General features: G+C 40.1%; 1 protein-coding gene across 2 annotated transcripts in view; it reads right to left on the minus strand.

Annotated features, from left to right (window-relative positions):
- Nucleotides 1-6079, minus strand: part of LOC108715897 (scavenger receptor class F member 2) — a 105775-nt gene extending 99696 nt beyond the window's left edge. For both annotated transcript variants that reach the window (XM_018261446.2, XM_018261438.2), the window contains exon 1: nt 5345-6079. In XM_018261446.2, coding sequence (XP_018116935.1) covers nt 5345-5577 — 233 coding nt within the window. In that variant the 5' untranslated portion in view covers nt 5578-6079. The remainder of the gene's footprint in view (nt 1-5344) is intronic.
- Between the last annotated feature and the right edge of the window lie 15525 nt (nt 6080-21604).

Consider the following 21604-nt stretch of genomic DNA (forward strand, 5'->3'; position numbering starts at 1 on the left):
ATGATTAAAGATGCCGATTTGAGTCATTTAGACTGAGTCGGCAGCTTATCTGCTTGTATATGGGGCCCTACAATGGTCTAAAAATCAGCCAGATGTCGATTGGGCATCTGCTCGTTAATCAAGTCCTTGCCCCAACAGCCTCTATTCAGGTTGTTGTAGCCCAATAGCCCCCAGCATTGATGGGCATATTGTTGGAAAGAACCACTTGTTTGGCACCTTGCCACCTTAAGAAGTTATAAGTCATAAAAGACTATTATCAGTTATTTGGCACAACAGTGATTGACGGTGAAATACTATACTGAGATTACATGCGACTATCTGATAATTTTGTGAAGCATCTTTAATACTTAAATGTGTTAGTGACACATCCATATAAATTATAAAAATATGTCCTTGCAGTGCCAAGCTTGATTTTGCTTCTGGCTCCTGATAAAACTGTAGTGTAGATGATCCTGATGAAGGGAAGTTAAACCACCTGAAATGTTGATCTTACTGGTGGAATATAATAATAAAAAGAGGGGCCACGTCCCCGAGTGCAGATAATATTGTGTGTGCGGATCCTTGAATTCACTACTGTTGCTAAGGGACCTGAGAGCGGTAGATATAATATATTACCCTGATAAAACTGACCCTAGTGTGTGTAAATGTGATAAGAGTTTAGACTTTAAGCCTCACTGGGACAGGGACTGATGTGAATGATGTATAATTTCTGTGGAATAGCTAAGTGACCCAAGCACTATAGAACTATAATAATCCACACAAACTCAGCCTAAAACCATATTGACTTTTGATATAAAGTTAATAGCTTCCAATTATGAACTTTTAGTATCCATAGAGCATTTTAAATTGAGATTGAAGGTGTACGAATTCCTCCAGAATCAAGAAATGTTTTAATGATGCTTAATTAATGAACTACAGCTGTTTATATATTTATATTTTTAAATCAATTTGTGCAAATTAATAAGGTAGGCCGGGCAATTTTTAATAGCTTATATATCAGCATGGAGTCTTAATACAATAAATATATTTCTCAATTAAATACAATTTTAAGGTTTTAAGTTGTTTGTTTTGATTTGTTTCATTTCTGTAAAGCTCAGTGTAAATGTGTTGGCAATATATAAATAATAATGATTGAATTTGTTTCCATATGTACTCCAGTCTATAAAAGGCTACATCACATGGCTCCCAGTACATATGACTGTCTGAAACTGTCTTCCCTGCTGATCCATTTCTGAGTGTTCGCAGTTGTAAGTCATGGTAACTATGAGGTGGCTTGGTGTGATTTGAAAGAGTAGTTATTTTTTAAAAGTGATACTGATACTTTCCTATGAATTAAAGAATGATAAATGGATGACCTAAAGAGTATGCTTGCCCTAAAAGAGCTTTTAGCATGAGGTATACAGATGTATTTGTTTATTTCCAGCTGCAGTAATCCCATGAGTAACACCATCTCTCAATTTGAGGTGGCTGATGTTTACTTGTGTGACCCAATGCTTTACTGGGAGACTTGACTAGACCCTTTGTCTCCGTCTGTCTCCATTTCCCCATGTTATTATTCCAGGTCATGTAACAAGTTTCCTGGCCAGTTCTGTATGGAGACAGTGGGCATATCAGTCTCATGCAAGGCAGATTGCTTAACTTGCTCCAGTAAATGCAGAGTCAGAGAAAGAGAAAAAGGGAGATATCAGAAAGGGAAAGGGGACACATTGGAAATACCGGTGATTTTATTCTGCAGCTCTCCAGTTTAGGAACTAGAAGGCCCCACACAATAATGGCTTAGCATGCCAATTCTATGGCACAAGGTTGTTGGACTGATTCCTAGGTAAAGCAACCAGTAACCAGCATAGGTAACCAGCAGCCATAGTTGTCCATTTGATTTCCTCCTTACCTATTATACTTTGTTTACATCCTCTCCCCCTCCTGAACATGGCACATTCGACTGCACTGGGTTCCTGACGTGCATGAACTACAAGCGCCACAGGATGAAACACTTGCCGCAGCTCTGATGAAAAGCATCAACGTCTACAGGAGCCAGGGTGTTGCAGTTCTGCAACAGTTGCAGCGTCACCAGCTTGTGTTCTTTACTCTAGAACAAAAAGCTGTGCTCTGAAAATTAAATTTTCTATTTAAGAAAGTTTATAAAGCCTCTGGCAAAACAAAATTCGGCTACAGCGCATTCCAAGTGCAATCAAAACCAGGAGAGGGAACCTATTTAAAACTAATTTGCAGAATTCTGAGTCAGGGCTATAAACAAGCTGCAAATGTACTGGCAACGATCCAGCACTGAGCAGACCTCTGAGATGGAAAAATGGAAACTCCTCACAAATGTATTACATTGGCAAGCTTGCGTTGTCCTTCCTGATTGGACAAACGCACAACACTGGCAAGCTTGTATTATTCTTCCTGATTGGGCAAATGTAATACACTGGAAACTTTTTTCACATCCCCTAACTGGAGTGCACATGTTTTCTCAGAGTGCTGTATTCTCTGCTGTGGAATGTGGGCTTAGTAACTATTATCATTGGCAGCACTCTCAAAATGAGCATTACCACATGCAAAATGTACACTTTTGCATCTCATGGAACAAATTCTATTTAAAAAAAACAAATCTATAATCTCATATATCACTCATACAACTTTCAGCTGCTATTGGACTACAGTTAATAGCACTAGCCAGTAATGATGTGCGGGCCGACCTCAGGCGGGTTCGGCCGACCCCTGGATATGGATCTACATACCTTAAGGGCAGAGACACACGTGGAGATTTGTGGAGATTTAGTAGCCCAGCGACAAATCGGCTCTTCTTCGGGCGACTAATCTCCCCGAACTGCCTTCATCGCCGACGGAATGGCACTCGGAGCGATTCGTTTTCCGAAGTTGCCTCAAGAGGAAACCTCGGGCAACTTCAGAAAATGAAGCTCTCTAATCTTGTCTCTGGCCAAGTCTACTAGAAGATCATGTAAACAATAAATAAACCCAATAGACTATTTTGTTTACAATAAGGATTAATTATATCTTACAAGCTACTGTTTTATCATTATGGAGAAAAAGGGAATAAATCAAAAATGTGGATATAATAGAGTCTGTAATATGGAGCTTTCTGGATAATGGGTTTCCAGATAACAGATCCCATACCTGTATAATATATATTACATATCATATATAGAGATTATATATATAATAATATATAAGTGCTGCAGAATGTATGTGATATATAAATAAAGTATAACAACAATAAAAAGAGTGATTACAATTAAGGTCACATGAAACGAGATGTCAGACAGTTTCGCACTCAGAGAATGGAGCAGGCACCCTATTAGATCAGCCAAAAATCACATGCATTATTCACTATTAACACCTAACTATAGGAAATGATATAGTAGCTATGTATGAGAATTATGGGATATGTCATGTTTGAACAACAAATTCAACATTAAAAAAACTATTTTTTTATACACCTAGCTCTCCCTTTTGTGGCAAAATAAATAGAGAGCACCCAGTGGATGAATATTTGGCATTCAGTAACATTAAAGGGCTTATTTCCTCCTAACTTACCAAACAGTACCGATTAATGGGTCTTGTATGCTGGAACATTCTTAATGTTGCCTTCATAATTCATATTCATAATTGTTGCCTTCTCAGGATAAGAACCAGCTTCTCTATGTGAAATGTTGTGGCCACTTAATTTTTGAGTCTACAAGGGGCACATGGAACTACAGAGGATAGCAGAATGATTATGGTGCCACTTATATAGATTTGTGCAGCTTTGTTAGATCAATTACAAGGTCCTGTTTTATTATGATATAGCTAAGGGAAAGTATTTTTTAAAAAATATAATGATTTGGTTAATATGTAGTAGGATCTGTGGGAGATGACCATCCCATAATTCGAAGCTTTCTGGATAACAGGTTACCAGTTGAATGCTTGAATGTAGAAGCAGTACAGGCATGGGACCTGTTGTCCAGAATGCTCGGATAAGGGTTCTTTCCATAATTTGGATCTCTATACCTTATGTCTACTAAAAAATAATTTAAACTTTAAATAAACCCAAAGTGATTGGATTAATTATATCTTAGTTGGGATCAAGTGCAAGGTACTGTTTTATTATTACAGAGAAAAATTTGAATTATTTGACTATAATGGAGTTTATGGGAGACGGCAATTCCATAATTCGGAGCTTTCTGGATAATGGGTTTCCGGATAACGGATCCTATACCTGTCCTAACAAAAATATGATTCATTTTCTCTAGGAAAATGAACTGTGTAATAATGCACACATTCTAGCAAGGAAAAGACCATTTCTCTGGGATAAATGTGCTGCATTATCAGCAAGCAGTATGGTAACTGTCTATCTGACGCTTCAAGCTTCTCATGACAGCAAACCTCACAACCAATCATAATCTGTGGTGGTCTGACATGGCTAAATCCAAGATGTTATCACATACTCTGTCAGTGACACCTATCAGCCCTTGTCAGAGGGAAGAAAATGACATTCTTTGTGAGTCAGTAGCCAGAAAGTCTGTCACCTCATACTAGTTATAAGTGTCAGCTTTAATACAACTGCCTATTTCTACTGTACCTAAAAGATTTAATGGAATGAAGAAGTAAAAGAAGTGGTTAGCATTTTACTTTATATAGTATTTATATACTGCAAGATCCTAGAATCGTATATAGAAATGCATCTAGGGATGCTATGTCCTCAAAATTGAGTTATTAAATAGAAACATGCCCAGGTAACCCACAGCAACCAGTTAGATCCTGGCTTTCAAGATGCCGCCCCAGAAATGTTATCTGGTTACTATGATTTACTAGACGTAAAACAAACTAACTAAACAAACAAAAACATCCGGAATACTTGTACGTATAGTTTTTATAAGTGTGTGTGTGTAAACGTATGAAGTTATGTAAAGTGTCTTGTATATTTTATTTTGTATATAAGTGTGTGTGTGTGTGTAAAAGTATAGAGGTGAGTTATGTAAAGTGTCTTGTGTATGTATATATATATATATATATATATATATATATATATATATATATATATATATATATTTAAACATGTGAGTGTAGTAGGTGCTTGTGTGTGGGAGAAAGAGTTACTGACACCCAGTAGAACACATGGCATCCATCCTCGGTACATAAAACCAGCCTGAAGCTCCTCCTACTACGACATACATTGAGATGAGTCTGTGTGCCTACAATATGCCCATACACAACAATCAATTGCCCCTAGCTGCTAAACTGGGGTGTAAATGAGTTTGCACAGTGCCCCATCCTGTAACACACACACATATATATATATATACATACAGACAGTGTAACAATGTCCATGCACAGAGCCCCTTACCCTGGTGCCTTGCATACATTCCTTCCTCTAGGATTGAGTTCCTGAGCACTTCCATGGCTGACACAAAGCAGAAAAAGTAGCATAAAGCTAAAGATTTGGAGCCCTCCTGTCATTTTCCTAAAGGGATCAGGCTTGAAAGTGCATTTGGCCGCACATCCCTCCAGCATCTCCTCCTGCTTTCCTCTTCTCCTCATCCCCATCCGATCCAGAGACGCCGATTGCACAATCTGCATCCCAGACAGACGCACCCCCCTCTCCAACCAGATCTTCTACAAGAAGTCGCTGCGGAAAGTTTCAGACTCCCCCAGAGACAAGCGCTAATAAGTCCCCGCGCATCTCAGCGTTACAAAAAGCGCACACACACTGCTCCAAAGTCGATCCGCTACTTTCCCATCCACGAGGTTGTGCGAAGAAGAAGAACTCGAGACTCAGCCAAGGCTCGTCCACGACTAAACTTCTCCGACTGTCCCAGGAGATGGCTGTTGTGCTGTATCCGAAGGGGATGTCGGTTCCCTCCCCCTGGAGCAAGAGCTGCTGGATCTGGACTTGGGGCTCAGAATCTATTGTTGCAGCGGCAGCAGCAGCCCAGAGCCTCACAGCTTGCGACTTGCAGCGAGCGGAAACGAATCAGAGTCACTGTGGCTGCCAGGCAGCTTGAAATGATTTTTACAGCAGGAGTGGCAGAAGGAAATTCCAGATTTGCTACCCTGATCCTCTAGGAGGTGGGGCAAAAGGGACATGTCCCACCCAAACTTTTACTCTCAGGGTAACACGCCAATGGCACTCTCACATCGCTTGTGCCGCTTGAGGCCACGGTGAACTTGGCTTTTTTGCAACAAGTCGGAGGAAGTCGTGCAGAAGTTGTAATGTAGACTGCTGCTGCTGCTCATGTACAAGCGGGACAAATCAGGATTCCCATGGCTCCCAATTGTATCAATGTATATCCTTTAGTAAATATTGTAACGGTTTGAAGATCATATAAACTGTATCATACCGTATGTGAAAGAGTAACTTGTGTATATATATTTAAAAAAGAGCATGTACAGCCAACGTGACGTTTCGGTCCCTGTTGGGAGCTTTCTCAAGGCAACCACACCTTCCAATTAGTGTGCTATATATAGCCAATAGGGATGCAGCGATCCACTATTTGGGATTCAACCGAATCCTTGGTGAAAGATTCGGCCGAATACCGATCCAAATTCAAATTTGCATATGCAAATTAGGGGCAGAAAAGGAAAAAGTGGACAAATAACCTTCTTTTGTGACTGATTTACATATGCAGATTCAGATTTGGTTCAGCCAGGCACAAGGATTCGGCCGAATCCGAATCTTGATGAAAAAGGCCGAATCATGGCCAAATCCCGAACCGAATCCTGGATTCGGTGCATCCCTAATAGCCAATCAGGTAATTACAACTGACAAGTGTTCACACATTCAAAAAGTAGCAGCAAAGTGATTGGTGCACCATATGCGTCATCAAGTGACAGCGCAGTGATATATATTAAAGAGTAAATTTAAATATACAGTTCTAAAGTGGCTTGTGCTAATATCATAATTACATATTAAGGATATTTTGTATAATTAAAAAAAGTGAGTATATAAATGGTAAAAAATACTTTAAAATTAGTAAATATATAACAATGTTAGCCATAACGATATTCTTTGGTGCTATTTCCATTTCGGGGTCCCCCCATAATAAATACATCTACCCCACTATGTCTAATAAATATAATATTATATAGTTATGTGTAATTGTATTAGATCAACCTACAGCTCTAGAAGTTCTTGGAGATGCTGAGAGTTCTTCAAGATCGTTCTGATACATAGGTGGATTCACATTTGCACTGTGTCTGAGGCAGGGTCACTTTACAGGGCCAGTACACCTCTGTATACAAGTTTTTGCAGCTCAATCCAAATAAATAGAAATCATGCTCATATCATATCATATTATGCTAATATTTGTTTACTTTGAAAAACATCCATAGTATCTTATTTTATTTATTTTAAAGCACTAATTATAATGTTATTCCAGGCTCTTTCTTTTGTGTATGTGTAAGCTTTTCTGGGTTACACACACCCTCTGGGCAGAGCAGGGTTACACTACAACCATCTTTCTCAGCTGGGACCTTGCAATGTAGTGGAGGCAAGGTTATGGAAAGTTAAACTGCCACTCTCAACTCTTAGGTACTTTATAAAATGACCGTGAGCCAGTGATTCTTAATCAAATAAAACATGTTTGAACAGAAATTGAACAGAAGCAAAGGTACTTTCTACAATTAAGTATTTATGGCACAATATTATATCACATAAATTGAGTTGACACTGGGTATTACAGCACATACAGTACAAATGCTTGCTCGTAGTGTACCAGAATGCCTTTACAGGTGCTCCAAGGTACATTTCTACCTAGTCTGTCTCACTCACACTCCTATGACAGAATTGTCTATCCACACCACTTTATTTATCTCGTTTTTTAATGTGTTAACTCCCTGACCTATCCAAGGATCATGGTATCCATAGAGCTTACACCTGATACTGGCACTTTATGCTCTAGGACCCTCTGCAGCATCCACCCCCACCTGGACTTGAGTCCAAAAAGGAAGAGCCATGTGCTCACTCCTGTTAAATAAACTACTAGCAGGAAATGAACACACAATCCCTGGGCCAAGTAGGAACAGCTCCATTCCACAGGAAAAAGGTAACACAATTGGGACTTCCTGTGCCAGGAGAGTATGTCAACCCCTTGGGTTCCCTAAATTAATGACAGGTAGTACATCAGGGGTTTGGTATTCCTCTTAATTATTTTGATTTACCTTTAAACTGACTGGCCAACCCGTACAGTATTATGAGGGGTCGCTGTCAGTGTGCTACAGATGGGTGCCATATGAGAGGACAGGCACAAGGGGCCTTCTATGTTCATCTTGTTTGTTTCCTTTGTTCAGGCCAACTGCTTAAATGATTGGAACAGCAGGACATGCACACGATCCACAGAGATGTGACTTCTTTTCACGTTCTTTCAGCAGACAAACAAAAATTTCAAGACAGGTATGATAATCCTTGAATCACCAAGATTGCAGGATTATTGGTCTAAATAGATCCTTATGAGTAGTGATGGGCGAATTTCCAAAAAATGATCGGGAAAATCGTGTAATTGTCAAGTTTCACGGAAAAAATCGTGAAATTCGAAAGTTTTCACGAAAAAATCGTGAAATTCAAACATTTTCCTGAAAACAGTGAAATTGGAACGTTTTCAAGAAAAAACGGGAAAATCGAACATTTACACAACAAATCATGAAATTCGGAAATTGACGCCCGCGTCCAAACTGATGCTGGCATTAAAGTCAGTGGTCGTTTGAATAGTGTTGACACGCGCCAATTTTGACACCAGTGTCTTTTTAGACGTGCGTTCAAAAAAATTCTGACAGCAGCGGAACACGGAAATTTTCCACGAATTCATGCCAGGCGAATTTATTCGCCCATCACTACTTACGAGGCCACACATGCCCATGTATAGACAGCTTTACTGTTTTCACTGTCCACTCCTTGAAATTAGCCACTCCTTGAAATAGAGTTGAACTCTGTATAAACAACCCCTGCCATTTCTTTCTTTGTTATGCCTGTCTCTGGCCTATAGCTAAGCAAGAATTCTTGATGCAGGGGGTTTATCTATTCACTGATGATATTCTCCTTCCAAAAACCGGCGACAAGCGGTCGGAAAAAAGGCGCTTGCGAGGGGACATGATTACACTTTACAAGTACATTAGAGGACATTATAGACAAATAGCAGGGGACCTTTTTACCCATAAAGAGGATCACCGTACCAGAGGCCACCCCTTTAGACTAGAAGAAAAGAACTTTCATTTGAAGCAACGTGGGGGGTTCTTCACAGTCAGGACAGTGAGGTTGTGGAATGCACTGCTGGGTGATGTTGTGATGGCTGATTCAGTTAATGCCTTTAAGAATGGCTTGGAAGATTTTTTGGACAGACATAATATCAAAGGCTATTGTGATACTAAACTCTATAGTTAGTATAGGTATGGGTATATAGAATTTAATTAAAAGTAGGGAGGGGTGTGTGTATGGATGCTGGGTTTTCATTTGGAGGGGTTGAACTTGATGGACTTTGTCCTTTTTCAACCCAATTTAACTATGTAACTATGTAACTATGAATTTTGAAAATGAAAGCAGTTTAATTTTTGTTTTGCTTTGTTTAAATATAGAGATAAAAACAGAGTTGTTTTGTTGCAAACAATAAGCAAAAGGAATGTTCAATACAAGTTTATTAACTCATGTAACACATTATAATCTTACCTGCCCCCCCTCCCCCAGCAAGCTTCCTGTCTTGTGTTGGAGTTGGTTCTTTTGAAAGACAGTTAGCTGTAATACATCACTTTGGCAAAGACAAAGGTCGATGATAAATTAGAACATTATAACATCATCTTTGACATAAAGCCTGCACATATAGAGACAGATTGCTGAGGGAAGTAATGGTAAGATCAATTTCAGAAATGGTACAAACGTTTTAATTATATACAGGTATGGAAAACCTGGAAACCCGTTATCCACAAATCTCCGAATTATGGAAAGGCTGTCTCGCATAGACTCCATTTTATCCAAATAATCCAAATTTTTGAAAAATTATTTCCTTTTTTTGTGTAATAGTAAAACAGTAGTTTGTACTTGATCCAAACTAAGATATAATTAATCTTTACTGGAAGCAAAACCAGACTATTAGGTTTATTTCATTTGAGATATTCTAGTAGACTTAAGGTAAGAAAATACATGTACAAGTTTCTTATTCCCATTAGATGATTATAACATTTTTCCTGGTGTTTCTCCTTAAAATAAATAATAAAGTATAATTTGGAAAATATAGGAGAAAAGGTGAGAGCATTTACTTTGAGAATCAAAAGTGTTTTCCTTAAAAGCAATTGCAGCGGTGCACCTGGTAAAAGTCAGTGATTATTAGGGATGCACCGAACCCACTATTTCAAGTTTGGCCGAACCCCCCCGAATCCTTCGGCCAAATACTGAATAGAATCCTCATTTGCATAAGCAAATTAGTGGTGGGAAAACATTTACTTTCTTGTTTTGTGACAAAAAGTCACGCAATATTCCTCCCGGCGCATAATTTGCGTATGCAAATTAGAATTCGGATTCGGTTTGGCCGGGCAGAAGGATTCTGAATTTGGTGCATCCCTAATGATTATCCACCAAACCTTGTTTGGTGGATAATCAAAAAATAAAAGTGTTTTAAAGTAATAAAAATATAATGCAATGTTGCCCTGCACTAGTAAAACTGCTGTACTATTGTTTATGTAAATAAGCTGCTGTGTAGCAATGGGGCAGCCCTTCAATAGAGAAAAAGCTCATGTTATATGTTATCTGTTATCCACTATTTAACCTGTGCCATATAGCCTTTTTTAAATTCCCGCCATTGCTACACAGCAGCTTGTTTATATGAATTCTGAAGCAAACACATCAGTTTTACCAGTGCAGGGAATGATATTTTCATTACTTTGAAACACTTTCACTTTTTGGTGTTACCAAACTACATGGGAGATTTTGTAGCAGGGTTGGACTGGGCCGGTGGGACACAGGTAAAATCCCAGTGGGCCCTGCTGATCCAGACCCACTCATCACCTGAAACCCTAGGCACTGCCCCCTAACTTCCCCCCAACTTCCCCCCCTCGCCCCAATCATGACGCAAGAAGAGAAAACCAGGTATATATGGGGCGGGGGGGAGGGAGGTTGACGCTCGGATAGGGTCCTAGGCGACAGCCTAGTAGTTGCATGGGTCAAGATATAATGGGGCCGATATATAAATCTGATGTGTAATCTACATGGAAGATTTTTCATCTTATGCAACACGCCTGTCGGAAGGAAATGCTGCATGCGGTGTATTCATCAGACGAGATAAAATCTGACGGTGTCTGACTGACCTTTTTCTTCTCATTCTCATGTCAGATGTAAATACATGAACAAAACACACCATCCGACGTTACTTGATATTTGCTGTCACTTGACTTAACCAACAATCTACAATGTACAAGTCACTCAGTTCCACTGAGCCCTCTTCTATTTCCTCCATGCCCCAACTATGCCAGGGATCTTGGGAACTACAAACCTGTAACGGTGGTTTAAATAGCATTTCCATCATCTGGTGACAAGTTAACATTATGAGCAGATTATTTCATCCAAATCTACAGGGCCTCTTACCACCCATATGTACACCACAGAATAGACACTATTCAAGGTTTTGTTTTTTCAATTCTCGTATTGTCTGTTCTGAACTGTTCATTCCATAACTCATTCTGACCTGTAACATTGTAACAGTGAAAATACTGAACTGAATGCATTGTTATTTTTACCAAGCGGTATTCTTCTCCTGGAATCTGCCTAGGGAGAAATGGACTCTACCATTATCTTTTAGAAATCCTTGTATACTAAATTATAACACACAATAGCCATGAATAACCTGTAAAATATATTCTTATAGACAACACTCAGAGAAACATTTATCAAGGGTCAAATTTCAAATTTCTAAAACTCCCATGAACTCGAAATTCGACCAATCGAAATTTATTATAAAATTTGAATTTTCTAAACTCAGGTGGATAGCATCGACCAGAAAACTCGAATCAATTTCAATTGAATTCAATTTGAATTTTTGTTCGAGTTTTTGCTCCGAAAAAAACTTGAATGTCAGAAAGACTGCTAACAACTCCAAATTCATCCCTGGATGTCTCCCATTGACGTAAACAGAAATTTGGCAGGTTTTAGGTGGTGAATAGTTGGATTGTATGATAAATCTTGAAAATCTAATTCGAATTTTTTGAAAAACTCGAATCGAATTTGAATAACTCCTTAGTCAAATTTGACAGTTTTGACCATAGAAAAACGTAATAATTAAAATTTCAAATTTTCAATTCGATCCTTGATAAATCTGCCCCTTAGTGATGTCACCAGTTATAATCTGTGCTACTTGCTCAACTGTACTAGGACTGCAGCCAACTGCCTTTAAATGGCCATGAAATTCTTTGGTGATTTCAAATATACTTCTGCAATAGGGGTAGATTATTCCCTATATAAAATTGATTCCCTAATAAAGTTGATTTCAGTGCGATTCTGTGGATAGGTGGAATGTTTGTTTCTCATTCAATTTTGAGCTACATGAGCTAGATTCAATTCAATTAGAAAATCGTACCTGTTTATTCAAATTCCAGATATTGAGTCTTTTTTATCAAATGAAATCTGTCCATTTATATGCTAATAGTTAAAGCAATTGCTATCACAAATAAAATGCAAGATACTGTACATTAGGTCTAAATTTAACCAGGCTTGCTTTGAGTAAGTAACATAATGTCCACAGTGCCTCTTATGTACAGTATGCATCCCGTTGCATTCCTAATATAATGTACAGAGCAAATGACTTGTACAAACTACTCTGTTTGTTCATCTAGGGCAGTGGTTACCAAACTGGGGGCTTAGAGCAGTGGTAGGAAAGGCTCAGTCTTAAGGCTGGATAGGGTGACAGATGGGAAGAATGGACATTTGCTCTCCTGGTTACACCTAAAAGCACAGCATGAAAGTCAGTTAGGATGAGATGAATATGTATTGCTGCCCTATATATTCTTACATCTATTTTCCAATACTTTTACTCTTTTCATGAGCTAAGTGGGGCTCTGACTAAAGGTTAATCTATCAAGGGGGGCAGGGGTAGGCACATGATGCCTGTGCATAGGTTGCAATAGTGGGGGTGCAATGCACATACTTCTTCTCACTGCTTTTCCTAGTCTTGGGTATCTGAATATCTGGAATTTGATCTCATGCCAAAATATTGTGCATGCCCATGCTCATGTACACTCAGAGGGCCTAAAACAAATTGCCGTGTGACTTGTGTCACCTTAGCCTAGTGGTGAAGTTTGGGGAACACAACACAAACAGCCCTGTGTGAAGACATCTGACGATCTACTTGGGAATTGTTTTTAGTAAAAGATTTCCCCCACCACTTGATATAAATGTCCTATATTACTCTCTAGTTAAAGAGTCAGATGCATTTTTTAAGCAAAAATAAATAATTCAATGCATTTTTATGCTGATAATGAGCATGGTAGCTTTGTTAATCTACAAAGAAAAATGTCAGCCTCATTTCCTAAGTAGTATTGTGCTTATAATAGAAACTGATAGCACATGTAGGATTTCAAAGAGAATACATCAGACAAATATAATAAAATCAGTGATAGCCAAGGAAAATGAAATTATGTATGCATACTCTAGTATCTAGTTTCTTGTTATTATTGCTATAATGTGCATGTAACAAGTAGCCAATGTCATCACTAATGATATTTGCATGGTTCAGAATGAGCTTTTATATTATTTATATTTTAGGATATGATTTTGATGTTTTTATATTTGCACTTTCTAGATGCAGACAAAGCCTCCTTCTCTGTGCTATGTATTCATTATGTATGAAAGCAAGATTGTGGTACATCTTGAATGGAAATGTTGCTGGCAGGTTAATGTGCATTGTCTTGGCATGCCACTTGTCTTCTTGTCTCCCAATAACAGTAATACATGTTTTTTGCCCTATAAGCAAAAAACATGGTAGCAGTAATATAGAAGCTAATAAATGATCAGGTTCATTAATGGGTAAACAGAAAGCTCAAAGTTAGGCCAATTAAAACTTGACTATGCCCTGCATATCAGCCAATCATCTGTCCTTAATATCGACATTCAACTCTAGTTTATTCTTTGTATGAAATGGAGCAGTTGTACATTTCTAGTTATATTATGCAATACATCATCTAGAGTACTATGGTTACATGCTAAATGATATCAAAATTAGCTTGAATTTTATTGGTATCAGATTCCGTAGTGGTAATTTGTCAACATAATTGGACAGTGTTGTTTATTTTATTTTCTATCCAGTAACACTATTAACTATACAATAAACTGACCAGTATTTTTTATGTTATTAAATTCAACATTCCTCTTTATTTTATAGCTTCTTCATGGCCCATGATGCTGACCATATTGATGATGCGCAGGCCTCTCAGATGAGCGGTAAAGTATTTTAAAGATTACTCAACAAGTCCAGTTGTTTTAGACTTATTATGCCTAGGGTGACCTTCGTGAACGAAAACCTCCATAGACTTATAGTAGTAATGCTGCACTGGTTATTTTATATAGTGAGGTTTAGAGACTCTGTTTATTCACTTTGAGTGCCTACTCTGCTAAACTTATAATCAAATTGTGGTCCTTTTTGCAGTGGGACTTGCCCAAGGCTACAAATAGTTGACAAATAATTTACACTTTTTATGACCTCAGTGCAACAGTACAAGCATGCAATTCTCCTTTCTTTCTTTATTTTACCACTGACCTCGTCTCAAATCCCTCAGGGTTTGTCAGAACAGCATCTTCAGCTTTGCTTTTAGATATTTTTATTTTATACAGACAGAACAAAGTAGACACACATTTTATTTTTAATTTTTTCCTAATGTAGCGCTATAGTAAACTGCCTCTGGTATAGCAGTTATAGCTACTTTCCTTTGTGGACTCTCACCACAGATGAGCTCTCTTTCTCAGGGGCAAGCCCTCGCAACGAGGTGGAGGAAGGATGTAATGCAACTGTAACTCGGTGCAATAGCACAATGATGGGCGCCAGTAGTTCTTTAACCGTAAACCAAAAGAATATTTATTGAACAATAGAGCATGAAGATGATCAGTACAATTATCCACAATGGAGCATCAAATACCACAGCAGCATTAAAGGAGCTTATACTCACAGCACGCATAGGCTGAATCCCCACAGGCCAGGGAATAACAGCAGAGAGTAGTTGCAACAGGTGTGGGTATTAATATATCTTCAGTACTCAGGAACTCCTGGTTGCTCTTAGGGGAAACCTACCATCCCTAATCTCAACACTTTAGTCCCTCTCTGGGTCAGTATTACCCGGGAATCTTAATCCCACTAATCTCCTCGTAGGAGCCTTGAGCTGCTCAACTAGTTAACCTCTCTATCACTCCTAGAGTGATCTATGAACAAGTATAGCTATCTACTTACTAGGATGCTGGGCTCTAGGGTCAGCACTACCCATTCCCTTCCAGCCTGCTTGGTTGGGCTAAAGTAATGGACCTAGAGCACATGGCTCCTAAACCTTTTATACTCTGGCACAGCGCCACTCAGGTCACCGTGTGAATTGCAAGGGTTACATAAGACAGGAGCACAATACCCCTCCCAACTGTATTTTAGGACCCACTTAGGTATCCAAATAGCTAGGGATGGGCCTGTCAATAAAGTGTAAGGGTGTCTAAGATTTTCACATCCCTACATTCTCCCCCTGGTGAATTCCTTCCGTCCCGGCAAGGAACCTTCAAAGAATCAATACTGAAAATATAGCAGTTAAGGCACATCATGCAAGAAACCTTTTCAAAGAACACATTGCATTACTACACCATTACCTTATAACCTCTTCGGGGTAACTCTCCTGAGTAAACCCAGGTACAATGGCATAACTGAAAGAAAACATATCAATAGCACAGTTTCCTTCATGAACAGGTAAACTTTTATTGGTACACCTATAAAAGAACACAAGTTAGAAATACTGCAGTTCAAACACAATCAGTATTCTAGTCCATCAAACATTCGAACCCACAATCCTTTTTGAAAATGCACTTAGGAGAAATTGGATGAACCTACCAACGGACAGGTATTACCTAAAACAGTCCTTGGGCATAACTCCAACTGAAGTAAAACGAAAAACAATCTTCCCCTGTAGAAAGTTCAGTACCTTGAAGGGACAGGAAAATAGGCAGATAGCTCAAAAAAAATAGCTACAAACAAACTCCCAATGGAGTATCAGCAGATTAAATCATGTGAAGAAATCTTGCCTTGGTATCTTCATAGGGGATGTAGTATTTGGGATGGGGTTTGTCCACCCACTGTCCATCTCCCAAATAGACTTCCAAGTTGAAGTACTTGGTGGGGTTATACTTGCCACAGCTTTTCACGGCATTCTTTAAAATGGTGCGGCCATACCACCATTCCCTTTCTATGGAACGCAGATACTGCCAATCCTTCTCTCTCCTCACTTTGTCAGGATTGGTAAGGCAACTGTGGTGCATCTTTTCTTTGCGGAGAATCTCATCTATGAGCCAATTTTCATAAGATGCCGCCACCTTCTCATACACCCACAGTGGTGCATAGGGCATGAAATATCCCCAAGTTCTATGAACATGAAAATTTATCACCCTCTGTACTCTGGATACAGAGGTGAATACATTGGGGTCTGCCCGTCCTGGCAGCACCCAAAAATCTTTTTCCTCCTCAGGGCCAATGATGGGAGGTGCAGTGAAGCTGGAAGGTCTCTCTATAGAAGGTGTTGGCTCAGACACGGCTTCGGGAGTTTCCTCTTCATATTCTTCCCATCCAGGGGCTCTTTTGAGGATGGAGTCATCAGCAACAACAGGAATGATAGCAACCAGTCCTTCCTCCCTCTCTAGGGATATCTTACCCCACTCGTGATGGTACAACTCCGACACGTGAATGCTCTCTCCTGGCTCACTAAGAGTTTGAAACACGGTCACCTTGGGGCACACATTCTTTGTTGGCTCACTAGCCACAGATCGTCGGCTCTGACATCTGACCTGAGCCGGAAGGTCCAATGTGGAAACTCCATCACTGTCCACACTGGCAGAGATCCACTTTTCTAACAGGTCCTCCTCATCCTCCAGGATTGGAGGATCTCGGATGGTTGGTGCAACAGGCGCAATAGTCCCCAACCTGCCAAAAGAAAACTTCCTCCATTCCACATCAGAACTAAGGACTGGAAGTGGTGCAGGAACAGCTGGGGCTGTATAGACAGTCACTGTTAAATCCCCATGAGGTCCCATGCCACTGAGCAATACTTTGCGGGGCAAAGGATCATCTTTGGGGCAAATCGTCACAAGAGGCTCCTGGTCAGTTCCAACATTCTCCTCTGCTGAGGCATGGAACAATTCAGGATTTGAATTCACCTCCCACGAAACATCAGACTCAGCATAGCTAGATATGAACGGCTGAAACATTTCCTCCTCTGAGGATACAAGAGCAGCTTCAGGCCTGCAAGCTGCATCAGGCTCTAACACGTGCCACACCCCTTCTGGAAAGTTCTCTTGGGGTGTGCCAGGGACCCAACAGTCAGGATCCTCAACTGTTAGTAAGGGATCCAAATCTCCCCCTGGTACATCTGAAACTGGGGAAGACACTTTAAGAGGCAAAAGCGCAGGACACGCCAGAATATTTTGTTCACCCTCGGATTTTAGCAAGGGGGTAGTAGGAGTCACATCAGCCGCCCGGCAAGACGGCACTCTTTCGTGACCCGCAGTGGCGATCACAAGTTCCTCTCCCCCTGGTAGAATCAGATCAGTCTGCGAAGCACAATCGCACATGAGCTTAACCTCACTGAGTTTTAAGGCCGGCACTGTTGCAGACACTGAGACAGACTCGGGCATAGACACAAAGTCCATAGCAGGCTCAGGGACCGGTGTAGGGACAGGCTCTGGAGCGGAGTCGGAGACAAGCTTGGGTGCAGCTCCAGATATGGGGCCCGCAGCCGCTGACACCCCGGGGGCACCCTCTATCTCGTTGTAGATGAGAATAGTTTTGCCGCTCACCTTGTCCCGTATCCGGTCCACCAAGGGGGATTGATCAGCCCGCTTGAATGGTCCCATCCACAGATGAGCTTCACACTGGAAACAAACACTCTCCGGATCTTCCAAGGCGTCGGGTGCTTCCAAGTCGCACACTCCACAGCCCGGAATCATGGTTCCCCATTCACTTGGGGTAAAGGTTCCTTGGTATATATACTGCCACTCAGCCTCCACCCGGATAGGAACGGAATCAGCTCTCGCTCGAGGGGGCAAAGACTCCATGGGCAACTCTGGAACACCGGGTTCGGAAATCGGCTCCATAACAGAATTCAGGTCCCGGTCTACTAGCTCCGAAGATCCTAGCAGCATGAACGGCAAACAGGATATCCCAGCCAAGCTATCTTTTAAATTAGGACGTCGCGACATCTCCTCAATAACGCCTCTTAGAGGTGAGTGAGCACGCCCCTTATTTCTTCGCGGGCTTTCCGACTTAACCCCTTCTGGGCAGGTCAAGGACACAGGGTGTGGCGCAGCAGAAAATTTCTTAACAGCCACTTTTCCTGTGCGAGGGGGAATAGGTGGCGGTATAGCAAAACAGCTATCCACCAACGAGTCTTTTTCCTGGGCAATATTAGGACATTCCTCAACGGGCAAACTGTCACTACAGTCCTTGACATCATCAGCTAGGAACGGATTAAGCCCAGGGGTAGACACATTAATCTCATAATCATCAGACACTTTAGTACTGCAGCCCTCTTGTTCTCCCGATAAACTCGAGCAGTTGAAAGAGTCAGTTACACAGTCACTAAAAGGAGCTAGCGGAAACCCAAATGGAGGGAGTGTTGGCGGGCTCTGGTACCGACAAGGGCACCCTTCCTTCTGTACTCCCATCGGATAGACTCTAGAAGGCCAGGTGCTTTTCTGGGGCACTGCAGGAACCCAATATAAGAGCCGAACAAATCCCTTCTTGTCTGAGGGTTCTCTAGCTACATAAGCAAACGCATCAAATATAGAATTTCCCATTAGCGATTGATTCACAACGTCTATGGGACATTTCTCAGGTACATCATCGACCATAAATGTGTATTCAGGATCCGCTCCCATATCCAGGGACCAATCCCACATTGCAGCTTCAGATAAGGGAGCCATAATGTTTAATAAGGACAGAATCAAGCCAACAATATACTTCTCACTGGAATCAGTATGGCAACACTGGGAGAATAAGAACTACAGACTTTCCCCGCAGTAAGGTGCCTTTTTCCTACTGAGTCCGCACACGCAGCGCCTGTCACACTAGGCTACGTGCAGTATAACAATTAATGGTTACAGTTAACCCTTTAGAGCCCCACGTTGGGCGCCAAAATGTAGCGCTATAGTAAACTGCCTCTGGTATAGCAGTTATAGCTACTTTCCTTTGTGGACTCTCACCACAGATGAGCTCTCTTTCTCAGGGGCAAGCCCTCGCAACGAGGTGGAGGAAGGATGTAATGCAACTGTAACTCGGTGCAATAGCACAATGATGGGCGCCAGTAGTTCTTTAACCGTAAACCAAAAGAATATTTATTGAACAATAGAGCATGAAGATGATCAGTACAATTATCCACAATGGAGCATCAAATACCACAGCAGCATTAAAGGAGCTTATACTCACAGCACGCATAGGCTGAATCCCCACAGGCCAGGGAATAACAGCAGAGAGTAGTTGCAACAGGTGTGGGTATTAATATATCTTCAGTACTCAGGAACTCCTGGTTGCTCTTAGGGGAAACCTACCATCCCTAATCTCAACACTTTAGTCCCTCTCTGGGTCAGTATTACCCGGGAATCTTAATCCCACTAATCTCCTCGTAGGAGCCTTGAGCTGCTCAACTAGTTAACCTCTCTATCACTCCTAGAGTGATCTATGAACAAGTATAGCTATCTACTTACTAGGATGCTGGGCTCTAGGGTCAGCACTACCCATTCCCTTCCAGCCTGCTTGGTTGGGCTAAAGTAATGGACCTAGAGCACATGGCTCCTAAACCTTTTATACTCTGGCACAGCGCCACTCAGGTCACCGTGTGAATTGCAAGGGTTACATAAGACAGGAGCACAATACCCCTCCCAACTGTATTTTAGGACCCACTTAGGTATCCAAATAGCTAGGGATGGGCCTGTCAATAAAGTGTAAGGGTGTCTAAGATTTTCACATCCCAATAATATGCAGTAATTCTCCAATGAACGCTCGAGGCACAGTCGTTGGTTCTTGCATGAATAAAGAGTTAAGACCTTGGAAAATACTCTGAGAAATTGTGGGAAAGTATTTAACATCACATGAAGAGCTGAGTAAAGAAACCAGGAAACCAGTATCACAAGATCTCTGACCACAACGTCCCTTCATTTTAACTTTGGAAATGTCTCTTTGCAAAGCAACAATGCTCTCAACATATGTACAGCTCAGTCCCAGAAGGGTCGTAATTACATCCTTGCTTTGTTTTTTGAAGTTGTTTTACTTAGGCCATTTAGTGACCATAGTTCTGTATTACACAGTAGTAGAGTGAATTGTGTTAAAGAAAATAATCAACAAAATAAATCCTTTTAATATAAATGTTTTATTTATGAATAATAATACTCTGAATATGGCTTTAAAGTTGTACTAAATCCTTAAATTGAATTTGCAACTAAAATGAAGATCTATTGTTTGATTAGTATATGATTTTGACAGAAGTGAATGGAAACACAAGTTGGGACCAATTTTGAACTTGGACTACATAATTACAAAGCTGTTGTAGCTAGGCAACAAATTGCAATAAAATAAAACCCTAAAACTTACATTAAACTGGTACTTTCTGAGGTTTTGACTGTTACAGCAACTAAAATTAAATGGAATTTTAGCTAAAATCAGATTCCTCTTTCTTCAACTTTAATCAATAATATAAGAAAGGAATGATTAAATCATAGGTGTTATTATTATATTTCTTTATAGATTGTCATCATATTTTCCAACAAGTAGCATACAGACAATAAATAACAAGGTCCTTTGTAATGAAGGTGCTAATATACGTTGTTAATTCGTTTTCTTTTTGGTGAAGGAGTTTATCTAATTATCTTAATGTATTATTAAGATTTAAATGTCATTCTGTTCTGGCAGATGTAATCTTGATGAAAAAGTAAGATCTCATTTCATTAATCATCCTTTATTGCAACTGGAGACCCATAGATAAAATGTGGTTCTCCAAGGGAATTTAAAGGCCCAAGACTTCCTTTGGCTTCTCTGTATGAAATTATTTTTGGAATAATCTTGTTACGCGTCTTATATTGAATATTCAGTTCATTGCCTAAAATGAACAGTGTAGGAAAAGGTATTTTTGCAGTTCAATTACATACAGTAGCTATATGTGTATTACATGTGTGTGTGTTTATTAAACCTGGTAAGTCTAATTTGCATGCCGATCTGATCTCAAGACTTTTATGGATATCCACAGTGTGCTATATATTATTTGGTTTTATATAAATCCCACTATTCATAATGACAGTTATAAAATGCAGGTCAGCATCATTTCCAACAAATATCTCCTAATTTAATGCCATTTCCCCAACAGATTTCTGTTGAGTCGTCATGATATAAACCATGAGATAAGTATATTT

Source organism: Xenopus laevis, chromosome 1L (genome assembly GCF_017654675.1).
Source record: "Xenopus laevis strain J_2021 chromosome 1L, Xenopus_laevis_v10.1, whole genome shotgun sequence".
Taxonomy (NCBI): domain Eukaryota; kingdom Metazoa; phylum Chordata; class Amphibia; order Anura; family Pipidae; genus Xenopus; species Xenopus laevis.